This window comes from Octopus sinensis, unplaced genomic scaffold, assembly GCF_006345805.1.
Source record: "Octopus sinensis unplaced genomic scaffold, ASM634580v1 Contig18779, whole genome shotgun sequence".
Classification (NCBI taxonomy): domain Eukaryota; kingdom Metazoa; phylum Mollusca; class Cephalopoda; order Octopoda; family Octopodidae; genus Octopus; species Octopus sinensis.
In genome coordinates this window covers 7559-22500 of record NW_021836017.1, presented here as the reverse complement: position 1 = coordinate 22500, position 14942 = coordinate 7559, and the positions used below count along the sequence as shown (strand labels likewise).

Genomic DNA, 14942 nt, shown 5'->3' with positions numbered 1-14942 from the left:
TATATATCATCATCATCGTTTAACGTCCGTTTTCCATGCTAGCATGGGTTGGACGGTTCAACTGGGGTCTGGGAAGCCAGAAGGCTGCACCAGGCCCAGTCTGATCTGGCAGATATGTATATATATATATATATATATATGTTTGTGTGTGTGTGTGTATGTTTGTGTGTCTGTGTTTGCCCCGTCCCCAATACCACTTGACAACCAATGCTGGGGGTTAACGTCCCTGTAACTTAGCAGTTCAGCAAAAGAGACTGATAGAATAAGTACTAGGCTTACAAAGAATAAGTCCTGGGGTCGATTTGCTTGAGTAAAGGTGGTGCTCCAGCATGGCCACAGTGAAATCACTGAAACAAGTAAAAGGGTATCATTATTATTATTATTATTATCATCATCATCATCATCATCATCATCATCATCATCATCATCATCATCATCATTATTATTATTATTATATTCTTGCATCCTTTCAGCGTCGATAAATTAAGTACCAGTTGCGCACTGGGGTCAATGTAATTGACTACCCTGCTCTCCCAAATTTCAGGCTTTATGCCTATAGTAGAAAAGATTATTATGATTATTATTACTACTACTATTACCACTATTATTATTATTTTTATCATCATCACCATCATCATTAGTATTATCATTTAATTCCACTTATCCATTCTTGCATTGATCAAACGGAATTTCTTGAGACAGATTTTCTCTGTCAGGATATTAATTCTATCTCCAACCCTCATCCGTTCCCAGGAAATGTAATGTTTGCCATTGGCCAGACATGTTTCCACTGAAAACTTGAAAGAAGAGCCTCTACCTGTATGACGATGACCATAATTATCCTGTGATATCAATTAATCTTATCTATGACTAAATTATGATAGATTATCCCTCCTATTATTTCTTCATGCTATCGGTGGAGGAAGGGGTTACCGTGTTTTTTCCAATCTCTTGTTTTTACCTTTGCCTTCTCGTGTTGATATAAAAATAGTTTATCAGTAGCCAAGGTCTTTCATGTTCCTGTGGTGGACTCTGACTTTTAGAAAACATTCACACCTATGGACTGTCGTAATTACAAGGCACAGGTGTGGTTGTGTGGTTAAGAAGATTGCTTCCCAACCATGTAGGTTTGGGTTCGATCCCACCATATGGAACCTTTTTTATTAGATTATGGAGGCACATGGCCTAGTGGTTAGAGCAGTGGACTTGTGGTCGTGGGATCGCGGGTTCGAATCTCAGACAGGGCGATATGTGTGTTTATGAGTGAAACACCTAAGCTCCACGCAGCTCCGGCAGAAGGTAATGGCGAAACTTCTGATGACTCTTTCGCCGCAACTTTCTCTCACTCTTTCCTCCTGCATCTTGCAGCTTACCTGTGACGGACCGGCGTCCCATCCAGGTGGGGAACCTATATGCCATGGAAACCGGGAAACCGGCCCTTATGAGCCAGGCATGGCTCGACAAGGAACAAACAACAAATAGCTAAGAGTGTACAGAAAATCCTTAGGTAGGGACCTTAAGCTAGACATGTATGTTTATACTTAACCAATATCTGCCATACCCCTGCAGCTCTGTGGAAGCAAGCCATTATCTTCTTGGAATATGATCAGCTGCCTCTTGACAATTCATTCCATGATTTTGCATATATTTGAAACTAGCAGTATAGCCCAGCGTTGCTCGGGTTTGTTTTCTTTTTAACCCTTTAGAATTGGAATTTTGCAACCCTTTAGAATTGGGATTTTTGAAAAGTAAAAATTTTGCATCATGTAGCTTGTTATTCTCTTTGAAATACACCGAAGAATGGTGACACAGCAGTCAAAAAATCGTAAAAAATAGAGATTTTCACAGAAAAAAAGCACCTTTTTGATGTAAATAATTTTTGATGTTAACATGGTCCGATTTGAATTTTTTCTTCTACGGAAGAAAGAGCAAGCCTTCTTCTATCATACTCTCAATTTTGGTCAACTTGTGCCGCAGGGTCTCGGAGGAGATAGTGTTGGTTGAAGGCTACCAAACCTGCCACATACAGACAACTTCAGCTTTATATATAAAGATTAGAGCGACATGCCTATTATTTTTAGTATCTGCAAAGAAAGAACAAAAAATCCATGGATAAGGACTCTCTAAGACACATATGTGTGGTTATACTTAACCATTATCTAGCATCCCCTGTGGTTCCATCAATGCTCCATGACACTTCTGGAAGCAGCCCAGACACAGCAGTGGTGGTTGAGTTGCTGATTCTGTAATACCATCAACCAATGGTGAAAATGGCCTACAAATTCCACGATCAATCTTATCAAAGGCCTTTGCAAAAATCGAGATATACCCCAGCCATGTTTAACCCTTTAGTGTTCGCATTATTCTGCCAAAATTAATCCTTTTTTATCCTAATTGTTTTGAACTAATCATGTATTATCTTGTAGCGATGAGATTTTGATGAGGTAGCAGTTAATTTTTTAAATGATATTGTAGGGTTGGTGTGAGAGACCAGATCTGGCCAGTTTGAACATAAAACAGGCAGAATACTTTTGGCCGGATATGGCCGGTTTAAATGCTAATGGGTCAAGCAATTAGATGAAGTTGTTTCAACACCATGTCGTGATGCTGCCGAAGTTGTGTAAAGCCACTTCTTCCTGAGTGGAGCATCATGCTGGCTTTCGGGAAGCAAATCGTTATCTTCAAAGAACAATCAACTTCCTCCTGACAATTTTTCCATAACTTTACTGAAATTTGAGGTTTGAGAAACAGGCCAAGAGTTTTTAACATCCACTAAGGAAACAAACCCTTACAGAAATTCCAGAAGGAGGGACCATTAGGCTGATCATCATCTATTTCTTTACTACCCACAAGGGGCTAAACACAGAGAGGACAGACAAGGACAGACAGACGGATTAAGTCGATTATATCGACCCCAGTGTGTAACTGGTACTTATTTAATCAACCCTGAAAGGATGAAAGGCAATGTCGACCTCAGCGGAATTTGAACTCAGAACGTAAAGACAGACAAAATACCTATTTCTTTACTACCCACAAGGGGCTAAACACAGAGAGGACAAACAAGGACAGACAAACGGATTAAGTCGATTACATCGACCCCAGTGCGTAACTGGTACTTATTTTATCAACCCTGAATGGATGAAAGGCAAAGTCGACCTCGGCGGAATTTGAACTCAGAATGTAGTGGCAGACAAAATACCTATTTCTTTACTACCCACAAGGGGCTAAACACAGAGGAGACAAACAAGGACAAACAAATGGATTAAGTCGATTATATCGACCCCAGTGCGTAACTGATACTTATTTAATTGACCCCGAAAGGATGAAAGGCATAGTCGACCTCGGCGGAATTTGAACTCAGAATGTAACGGAAGACAAAATACTGCCAAGCATTTCACCCTGCATGCTAACGATTCTGCCAGCTCGCCGCCTTAGGCTGATCATCATCATCATCATCATCATCGTTTAGTGTCCGTTTTCCATGCTGGCATGGGTTGGACAGTTTGACAAGAGTTGGCCAGCCAGGGAGCCGTCCAAATGCCAAGTTGTCTGTTGTGGCATGGTTTCCGCAGCTGGATGCCCTTACTAATGTCAACCACTTTACAGAATATGCTGAGTGCTCCTCATGTGCCGCTGGCACAGGTGCCTTAACATAGGTGTGCATTGTATGTGGCACCGACACCTGTGAAGGACAAACCTGTATGTGTGGATTACAGGGATTTTACTTGGCTTGACATGTCTTCTTAAGGACAGCAAATTGCCACAATTCTCAGTCCCTTGTAATTTCTTCAGCAAGGCTCAGCATCTGAGGCCCTTTCATAACCTGCAGCTCCATGGATGCTTTGAATGTATTGACTTGTCTTTCCTTCATCACATATCCAAGAAAGGAGGGAGTTTGGCTCCATCTTCTGGAAATAGCTCAGTCACAACATAGGTGGTCAAGTTATTATCTCTGCAGTACCATCAACTGATGACAGAAAGAGCCAACCAATTCAATGACCAGGTAATATTATTGATCAAGTACACTAAATCCTCATTATCAAAACCAACAGGTATTCATTCACTTTTACAAATCCATGTTGAAGCTAACAAAACTCATGTTTTCACTTAGATGGCGTCGTACAATACTAACCATTATAACATGCCTTTCAATCTATTTCTACCACTTTACATTCTCTGCTGCTTTCACTAACCTAATATTGTGTACAATACTAACCATCGGCTCTATTGATTATGGTTTCCTGCTTGGCTCTTGGTGCAAGGCCAGACTGTGAAAGCAACTGTGCTGTATTGTAGTTGATTGAATTAACTTTTAAGATGATATTTTATCAACCCCCAGGGGAAATGCATTTAATAAACTCTGGAGCAAGTGGTACAATGACACATGCACACATACACCCAGATGTATATATGTATATGTGTGAATGAGTATGTGTATATATATTTGTATATGGTTCTGGGAGTATATATACATTTTCATGTGTGTATATGTATATTTATCTTTTTGTATGTGTATATATCTGTGTGTGTGTGTGTGTGTATGCATAGATATATATTTGTATGTGCATATGTGTGTATATATTTGTGTATAAATATTTTTATGTGCATATATATGTATATATATATTTGTATGTATATATATTTGTACTTGTGTGCGTGTGTGTGTGTATATGTGCGTGTGTGTGTTGGTGAGAGTGTGTAAGTGTGTGTGTGTGTTGATAAGGGGCTGGTGACTTTGACGTGTGAATGTGTGCATGTGTAGGTGTGTGCATCTGTAATGTGTGGGTATGTGGATGATGATGTGGGTGCTGGGAAGGGGTCAGTGCTAGTGTGTATATATGTATATATATATATATATATGTATGTGTATGTATGTATGTATATATATATACGTATGTATATATATATGCATGTGTATGTATATATATGTGTGTGTGTGTGTGTATGTGTGTGTATATATTTATATATATATATATATATATCTTGTTTCAGCCTCATGTGCTGTGACCATGCTACAGCAGCACCATCTTGAAGGATTTAGTTAATGAAATCAAAGCCAGTTCTAAATTTTTCAGTCTGGTGTTTTTTCTATCAGTCTATCTGAGTGAACTGTTAAGTTATGGAGACATAAATAAAGCAACCCCAGTATTGTCAAGCACTGGCAGCAAACAGATATAGACATGGACACACATGGACATGCATGCACACACACACACACACACACACACACCATCATCATCATCATCATCATCAATATCTATGTTCTATACTGGTATGGGTTAGTCAGTCTCACTGGATTTGATGGGTCCAAGGACTGCATGTCTGTCTGCTTGGCATGGTCCCTAATGCAAACCCTCTGACAGCATGTACTGGATCCTTCTGCTTTTTAGTGCCACCAGTACTAATGAAAGGAGCACTCCGTCGGTTTCGACGACGAGGGTCCCAGCTGATACGATCAACGGAACAGCTTGCTCGTGAAATTAATGTGCAAGTGACTGAGTACTCCACAGACACGTGTACCCTTAACGTAGTTCTCAGGGAGATTCAGCGTGACACAGAGTGTGACAAGGCTGGCCCTTTGAAATACAGGTACATCAGAAACAGAAAGAAAGAGTGGGAGAAAGTTGTGGTGGAAGAGTACAGCAGGGATTTCCACCATCCCCTGCCGGAGCCTTGTTTTCACTCAATAAAGACTCACAATGCCCGGTTTGGAAATTGAAACCACTATCCTACGACTGCGAGTCCACTGCCCTAACCACTGGGCCATTGCGCCTCCACATCAATATATATATATAGGAGCACTCCATCGGTTATGACGACAAGGGTTCCAGTTGATACGATCAACGGAACAGCTTGCTTGTGAAATTAACGTGTAAGTGGCTGAGCACTCCACAGACACGTGTACCCTTAACATAGTTCTCAGGGATATTCAGCATGGCACACTGTGTGACAAGGCTGGCCCTTTGAAATACAGGTACTACTACTCATTTTTGTTAGCTGAGGGGACTGGAGCAACATGAAATAAAATGTCTTGCTCAAGGACACAACACGTCACCAGGAATCGAACTCACGACCTTACAATCATGAGCTGAATACTCTAACCACTAAGCCACACGCCTTCATAAGTACTAATAAGGTTACCATCCTATTTACAAAACTAATGCAGGGAGATACTGTGGGGGTAGGAATGAAGTACAACAGAAGGGGTCAGAGCTGGTTTTCGCAAAAAGCGAGGGGAAATAGTATAAGATGCCACACACAGGAACCGAACCTAAAACTACATGGTTGTAAAACAAGCTTCTGTACCACCCTGCCAAGCCAGCAATTCTGTTTACATATCTGATTGTGTGTAAATTTGTATGTCTAAGGAGGCGACATCTTATTTCAAATGGGTGGGGTGTTTATGTACCTCAATTAGACATGTATTTTTAACATAGAATAATAATAATAATAATAATAATGATAATAATAATGATAATGGTGATGGTGAATGGTGTTAGTGTGCTGACGGGAGATGGTGGTGGTGCGAGAGAGTCTTCAAGGTTTTATCCTCATACTAATTGTTGGAAATCGATTGATCAGAGAAGCAGAAATATCAAGTTTTTGAAATAACAACAACGATTGTAATAATAATAATAATAACAACAGCAACAACGCCAGCAACAATAACAGAGATGCGGAATACCAAGTCTGGAGATAACAACAACAGCAACTATGACAATAAGAATAACAACAACAACAGTTATAATGATAATAATAATGATAATAACAATATTAATAATAATAATAATAATAATAATAATAATAATAACAATATTAATAATAATAATAATAGTAATAATAATAATGATTTCTTTTCAAAATAATAATAATAATGATAATAATAATAATATTAATAATAATAATAATAATAATAATAATAGTAATAATAATAATGATTTCTTTTCAAAATAATAATAATAATAATAACAACAATAATAATAATAATAATAATAATAATATTAATTATTTCTTTTCAAAATAATAATAATAATAGTAATAATAATAATAATAGTAATAATAATAATGATAATGATAATAATAATAATAATAATGTGTTGAAATCAATAAACTGATTAGTATCAGTTCTTTTCAGAAAGTGAAATCTTTTTACTGTAAACAATTTGTCTATGTAAGCGTGTGTGTGTGTGTGTGTGTGTGTGTGTTATTTGTTGTTCCTTAAATATTGTTCGGAACCACATCAAAAAGAAAATCTTTGGAAAGAACAAAAACAACAACACACACACAAAAAAAAACAAAGAAAAAAGAATCCTCAAATGTTTCCTTAGATTTCGAAGATTATAATTCGGATTGGCATTTCCAGAGAATTTATCTCAACAAAACTTTGATTATGATATCACTTTTATTTATTTATTTCTTATTAGGTTGTTGTTATATTTTCTTCTTTTTTTTTCTTTTTATTAAATCTTCAGTCACCCTTACACAATCAAGGAGATCAATATCAGACTATTGATTAAGAAGTTTCGGATTGTGTATTTTTATTATTGATATCTAGAAGGTACAAGCATAGTTAGGCAGAGGCATGGTTGTGTGGTTAAAATGGTTGGTTCCTAACCACATGGTTCCTGGTTCAGTCCCATTGCATGGCCGCTTGGAGAAGTATTTTCTACCGTAGCCCCATTCCCAAGCCAAACAAATCTTTGTGATAGGACTTGGTAGACAGAAACAGAATTAAGGTGGCGAGCTGGCAGAAATGTTAGCATGCCGGGCAAAATGCTTAACGGTATTTCGTCTGCCATTACATTCTGAGTTCAAATTCCGCCGAGGTCAACTTTGCCTTTTATCCTTTCAGGGTCGATAAATTAAGCACCAGTTATGCACTGGGGTTGATGTAATCGACTTAATCTGTTTGTCTGTCCTTGTTTGTCTCTTCTGTGTGTAGCAAGCAGAATCGTGACCCCACTAATGTTGGTGCCATAGAAAGAAAAAAAAGCACCCAATGCATATGGGAAAAGGTTCTCATTGAAGATGAAAGGAAAGGTCTAAAGGAGTTGTGTGAGAGCTGCAATGCTGTATGGGAGTGAGACATGGTGTTTGAGGGAGAGAGAGATGGAAATTTTGAGAAGGACTGAGAGAGCAATAGTGAGAGAAATGTGTGGCATTAGGTTGTTTGATAAGAGGAGGACTGAGGACTTGATGGGGATGCTGGGGTTCGAGGAATCGGTGGAGCAGCTGGCAAGGGTGAATGGAGTGTTGTGGTACAGACATGTGTTAAGAAGGGATGAGGAACATGTTCTGAAGAGGATGCTAGAGTTTGGGGTAAATGGACAGCGAAAGCGAGGTAGATCAAGGAAGATGTGGAAGGGACTGGTGGATCAGGAGGTTGGGAGGGTTGGTTTGAAAAGGGAGGACACCCAAAACCAGGTAAGATGGTGAGATGGTGTGAGGGCAGTTGCTATGGCATTGATGTAGAACTGGCCACCCCCGTTAACAGGGACAAAACCCGGATTTAAAATGATGGATGATGATGATGACATGCTGTAAGGGGTTGGCGCTAGGAAGGGCATCTGACAGTAGAAACCAAGCCAAATAAGACATGGGAGTATGATATAAACATCAGACCCTTCAAATCCTGTCAAACTGTCCAACCCATGCCAGCAAGGAACATGAGCATTGGATGATTATGATGATGGTGAGAGTGGTGGTGGTGGTGCTGGGGTTGAAGATGGTGCTGGTAGTGGTGGTGATGGTGGAGGTGATGGTAATGATGACTTTGCCCTTCATCCTTTCGGGGTCGATTAAATAAGTACCAGTTACGCACTGGGGTCGATGTCCTTGTTTGTCCCCTCTATGTTTAGCTCCTTGTGGGTAATAAAGAAATAGGTAATGATGACAACGATAATGAAGCTGGTGATGATGATGATGATGATGATGATGATGATGATGATGATGATGGTAATGATGACGATGATGATAATGATATTTTCATGGTTTTTATTTCTTTTTTTGTTTTTCCAGATTCCGTAAAGTCCCTGTCATCTCCTAACACAACCGCAGCATCAACATCAACATCAGGATCTGGAAATTTTATGACATCCAATTTATCAGCTGTTATTTCTAGCCTGTCCCCACACTCAGTCTACAATGTATCGATCGCTGCTTCGACTGGCACCAGTGGACTCGGTACCCCTACAATCCTCAGCATAAACACAGGTAAGGAAGGACATTTCTTGTAAGCATTTGTTAAGAAGGAAATGAGTACGAAAAACAGACAACAGCGGAAGGGGAAAAGTCTTAGCAGATGTTGTATTAGTTTAATGATTATATATATAATGATAAACGTCGCCCTTTTCAAGCCTAGCTAGGCTTATGGGCCCGGTTTCCCGGTTTCTGTGGCGTATGTGTTCCCCCCAGCTGGATGGGACGCCAGTCCATCGCAGCGTTACTCAAGAAACAGGAAGAGAGAGTGAGAGAAAGTTGTGGCGAAAGAGTACAACAGGGGTCGCCACCACCCCCTGCTGGAGCTTCATGGAGCTTTAGGTGTTTTCGCTCAATAAACACACACAACAACCGGTCTGGAAATTGAAACTACGATCCTCCGACCACGAGTCCACTGCCCTAACCACTGGGCCATTGTGCCTCCACTAATGATTATATATATATATATATATATATATATATAAAAACACACACATACATTTAGTAGACAGAAACTGAAAGAAGCTCGTCATATGTATGTATGTGTGTGGTGGGGGTGTATATGTGTCTGCATTTGTCCCACCCCTCATTGCTTGACAACCAATGTTGGTGTGTTTACATCTCCCTAATTTAGCAGTTCGGCAAGAGAGACTGATAGAATAAGTACCGGGCTCTCTCTCTCTCTCTATATATATATATATATATGTATATACACATGTATGTATGTATATAAATATATGTATATGTATGTACACTACATAAAGCACTTAACCTAGTGGTGAGGGTGCTACACTCGTGATCTTGAACCTGTGGGTTCAATTCATGAAATGGGCAGCATGATTTGTTCTTGAGCAAACCATTTCAGGTAACCCTGTGATGATAATCCTTTACAAATCATCAAATGACGTCTTCTCGAGGGGACACACACATGTACATAAGGTGTGGAAGCCTGGCAGAAGCCATCCCACCTCCAGGCTACTCTCATTTCTACAGCCAAGTGAACTGAGCAACATAAATTGAAGTGCTTTGCTCAAGAACACAACAGATCACCTGGTCCAGGAATCGAAACTGCAATCTTGTGATTGTGAATCCAGCACCCTAACCACTAAGCCACGTGTCTTAACTAGGCAGAGCTATAGAACCGCTTTGGTTCTATAGGTCTGCTCAATCAGGGTTGAGTCAAGGCTAATTTAACACCACCACCACCAGCAACCACAGCAACAACAATGAGTATGATAGAAGTATTTGATGTGGTAACTGGCACCACCAGTTTGTTAAGTACTTTGGGATTGGCCAACGGTGGAAAGAATGCATGTTAGTAAGCTATTTTCTTTCTTCCAGTATTTGTCTGAAAGAAAGAATGCAAATAAGTTGCACCACTAATGGTCGATGGGTGAGTAATGACTTGGAACAATCGCTTCGACAAAGGCCAGAGCAATCAGGCTACGCTAAACAGAAGACAATCACTATTAATTACTAAATGGTAAGGATTGTGATAATTATCACGATGCTGATGATGATGATATCATTATCATAACAACAGCAATTTTGTCTGAGCACGTGCTGAAAAGTTCCTGGCTTTGGTTAAAAGAAAATACAGGAGAATCAGTTAATTATGGTTTTCTTCAACATATTCCCCTCTCAGATTCACACACTTATTGCAACGGTCCTTCATTTTTTCTAAGCCCTGTAAAAGAACTCAGAAGGTTTGGCCTCTAACCAAGCCTTTCACGATACCCTTAAAACCAGGAACTTTTTGCACCCTTAATGTATGTATGTATGTATGTATGTATGTATGTATGTATGTATGTATGTATGTATGTATGTGTGTGTGTGTGTGAGTGTGTGAGTGAGTGTGTGTGTGTGTGTATGTATGTATGTATTTGTATGTATGTATGTATGTATGTATGTATACACATACACATACACATGAGGAGTTGCTAAAAAGTTTCTAGCTTTGGGTAAAAGAAAACAGAAGGATCAGGTAATTATGATTTTATTCAACATATTCCTCTCTCAGATTCACACACATATTGCAGTGGTCCTTCAGTTTTTCTAAGCCCTGTAAAAGAACTCATATATATATATATATATATGTATATATATATATGTGTGTGACCGCGTGTGTACCGTTGGTGATTTTTTCCCTCCGTCTTCCCTTCTCTGGATCTTTCCTTTTCCTATGTTTCTGATGAAGACCTCCGCTCGAAACGTAAGACCCTCCTTCTTTCCTTCCTTCCTGAGCATCCAATAACACTATACATGTCCCACGTCCTCGTGTTGTTGTGTTTTCTCTTTGTGTTTTGGATTAACTATATATATATATATATATGTATATATATGATAAGCCTCCACACACTTAATGTTACTAAATTCACTCAGAAAGTATTGGTCAGTCTGGGGCAATAGTGGGAGACACATCCTCAAACTAAGCCCAAAACCCACGAGGTCATTTTCCCTTTCTAGAAAAAGCTGTCAAATCTCCATCAAATTACACTTTACCATTTCTTCAAGAATGATGTATTTGGATAATGATTCATTCTGATATTCTTTGTATATGGGAAGAAAGATGTCACGGCCCCACCTGGAATGTATTGGATCATAGATCTGTCTGACCATGGGCTATAAAATACCTACTGCTACAAGCTAGCGAGTGTCTTTAAGTGGCCACTTGATCTCTGCTTGAAATGTAGGAGATGAAAACTTTGTATGTGTGTGTGTGTGTGTGTGTGTGTGTGTGTGTGTGCTATGGTATGGGCACATGGCTCTGGTTAGGGCATCAGGCTCACAATCATGAGGTTGTGAGTTCAATTCCCAGACTAGGCTGTGTGTTGTGTTCTTGAGCAAGACACTTTATTTCACGTTGCTCCAGTTCACTGAGCTGTAAAAATGAGTTGCGACATCACTGGTGCCAAGCTGTATCAGCCCCTTTGCCTTTCCCTTGGATAAAATCAGTGGAGCGGGGAGGTTGGTATGCATGGGTGATTGCTGGTCTTCCATAAAATATCCTTGCTCTGATTTTGTGCCTCAGAGGGGAACTGTCTAGGTGCAATCCCACAATCATTCATAGTCAAAGGGGGCCTTTCCCCTTTATGTGTGCTATATATCTCTCTCTATATAAACGGCAGTTTGTCTGTGTGTGTGTCTGTGTGTCTGTCAGGTTGTACCCTCACCCTGACCACGGCTTTCAACCGATTCTGATGAAACTTGACACACACATAGCCCAATGTCATAATTCAAAACTAACGCAGCGAAAATTTTGAAAAGTTCCCCCAGTTCTGAAAAAAATCGATAAATTCGACATGGGGTCGAGAATCAGAAACACAAACCACAGGGGACGCAACTCCACCTTTTTTAACTCTCAAAAAAAAAATTTACCATAATTTTTTTTCCATTTTTTTGCTATTTTTTGGCTATAACTCTCTAAAAATGCTTTATAGTTATTTCCCTTACAAACCTGAGCAACGCCGGGCGACACTGCTAGTATAATATATGTGTGTGTGTGTGTGGATATCTCACACACACATATATGTATGTTTATGTATCTTCAGCTTGTTTCAGTCATTTGACTGTGGCCATACTTGGGCACACCCTTGAAGGGTTTTAGTTGACTAAAAACATTTTTTCCCGCTGAGAGTTGCTGAAGCATGGAACAAACTGCCGGCATCAGTTGTTAGTTGTCGGAGCACTGCATCCTTCAAAACTTCCATGCTTCCTGAGATTCGCCAACACTACACCTGATTTTCTCCCCTCCATACACACGCTGAAGCATGGAACAGACTGCCGGCATCAGTGTTAGTTGTCGGAGCACTGCATCCTTCAAAACTTCCATGCTTCCTGAGATTCACCACACTACACCTGATCTTCTCCCCTCCATACACACGCTGAAGCATGGAACAAACTGCCGGCATCAGTTGTTAGTTGTTGGAGCACTGCATCCTTCAAAACTTCCATGCTTCCTGAGATTCGCCAACACTACACCTGATTTTCTCCCCTCCATACACACACAAGCATGTATCTGACAACCAAGAGAATACCCTCCATTTGGCATTTGCCATATTCTGAACGCCTTACTTCCCTGGGCATGGATACATTGAAACTCCGACATCTGCAGCTGACTTGGCAGACACCCATAAAATTATTAACCATCTTACTAACAATAACTCTGAGCACCTTTTCAAACTCCACCTGTCTAACACCCGTGGACATGTTTACAAAGTCAGAAAACAGCACAGCTCCCATGACTTTCGGAAACATTTTTTCACGCTAAGAGTTGCTGAAGCATGGAACAAACTGCCAGCATCAGTTGTTAGTTGTCGGAGCACTGCATCCTTCAAAACTTCCATGCTTCCTGAGATTCGCGAAGCGAACACTACACCTGATTTTCTCCCCTCCATACACACACAAGCATGTATCTGACTCATACATTGTTCGCTTTCCAGACATTTGTACGTTACTGCATATGCTTTATATGCACAAGTTGTGGTGCACCTGAGCACTGTATACAATAATTTCATTACTATAATTATTGAGTGAGAGTTTATGAAAACAACAAAAGACGAAGACAGGTGGTGTACAAAACAAACAGATGTATTAGTATAATGCTCAGGAACAGAAAAAGTCTTTTACATTTTGAGCCTACGCTCTTCTACAGAAAGGGACACAGAAAAAACAAGGAGAGAAAAAAATGTGTGTAGTGGCTAACGATCTATCATGGCGACTAGTTTATTATTATTTATTATTATTAAGCCTGATCTATCAGTCTGTTTTGGCGAGTTTTTTTTTTTTTTTACAGCTGGTTGCCCATCCTAATACCAGCTACCTTAAAGAGTGGACTGAGTGCTTTTTATGTGGCACCAGCTCTGGCAAGGGCCCATTTTGGCCCCCCCCTTTTTTTTTTACAGCTGGATGCTATTTCCAGCCATCAACCACTCTACGGTGTGGACCAATGCACCAGCCGTGGCAGGGTCACCGAGTGACTTTGCGAGACAAATATCATTCGAGATGGGGGGGTGAGGCATCGGAGGTGGTGGTGGCCCTGTGCCAGGTGAGGACAACGATAACGATGCTAGTTCTAATTATCTACTTTCAGGAACAGCTCTGAGTAATGAAAGCCACCACAGTTTGTCAAGCAGCATTAGCAGCAGGAGTGGTAGCAGCAGCAGCAGCACTAAATCTTCCATAACCGTTAGTATCACATCAAAGAGTACCCTCAGCCACACAACGGAGGGGAATAAAGTGACCATGAAGAGCAGTAGCAGTCCGAGCGACACCCAGGCGCACACCAATGCCAACACCTCTCTCCAAGACTTACCTGTAATCGTCGCAGGTAGTCTCACTGCTGGACTTGTTCTCATCTTCTTGCTTGGTGTTCTCATCTATCATTGTCTCAAGAATAAAAAACGAAGACAAAAGGAACAGAATTACAGTAAGAATCCCTATTTTTATCCGATTTCTTTTTCTTTCTTTTTCCTTATCTTTTGCTCTTTCTCTCATTAGATTGCATCGATTGTGCAAGGTTTCACTTCCTTCAAGAATTTCAGCTGCACTTATCAATCCAGTACTCATTATTATTATTAAATAAACATAAACGCACATAGAGATATAAGCATGCGCAAATGAAGACATACAATAGAAATACAAAATGGCTGATGGTTAGTAAGGAGAGACACACAAATAAGTAAGAAGAAAGCAGAGGACCACTGATGCGGTCACAGGAGTGTGACGAAAGAACTCTGGCCGAA

General features: G+C 40.0%; 1 protein-coding gene across 1 annotated transcript; it reads left to right on the top strand.

Moving 5' to 3' along the window:
• The first annotated feature begins 9007 nt into the window (after positions 1-9007).
• On the top strand, positions 9008-14712 carry LOC115231764 (uncharacterized serine-rich protein C215.13-like). Its single transcript, XM_029801712.2, has 2 exons — positions 9008-9213; positions 14291-14712. Exons 1-2 carry the CDS (start codon positions 9090-9092, stop codon positions 14695-14697), a joined length of 531 nt encoding a protein of 176 aa, XP_029657572.2. The 5' UTR covers positions 9008-9089; the 3' UTR covers positions 14698-14712.
• Positions 14713-14942: the final 230 nt, after the last annotated feature.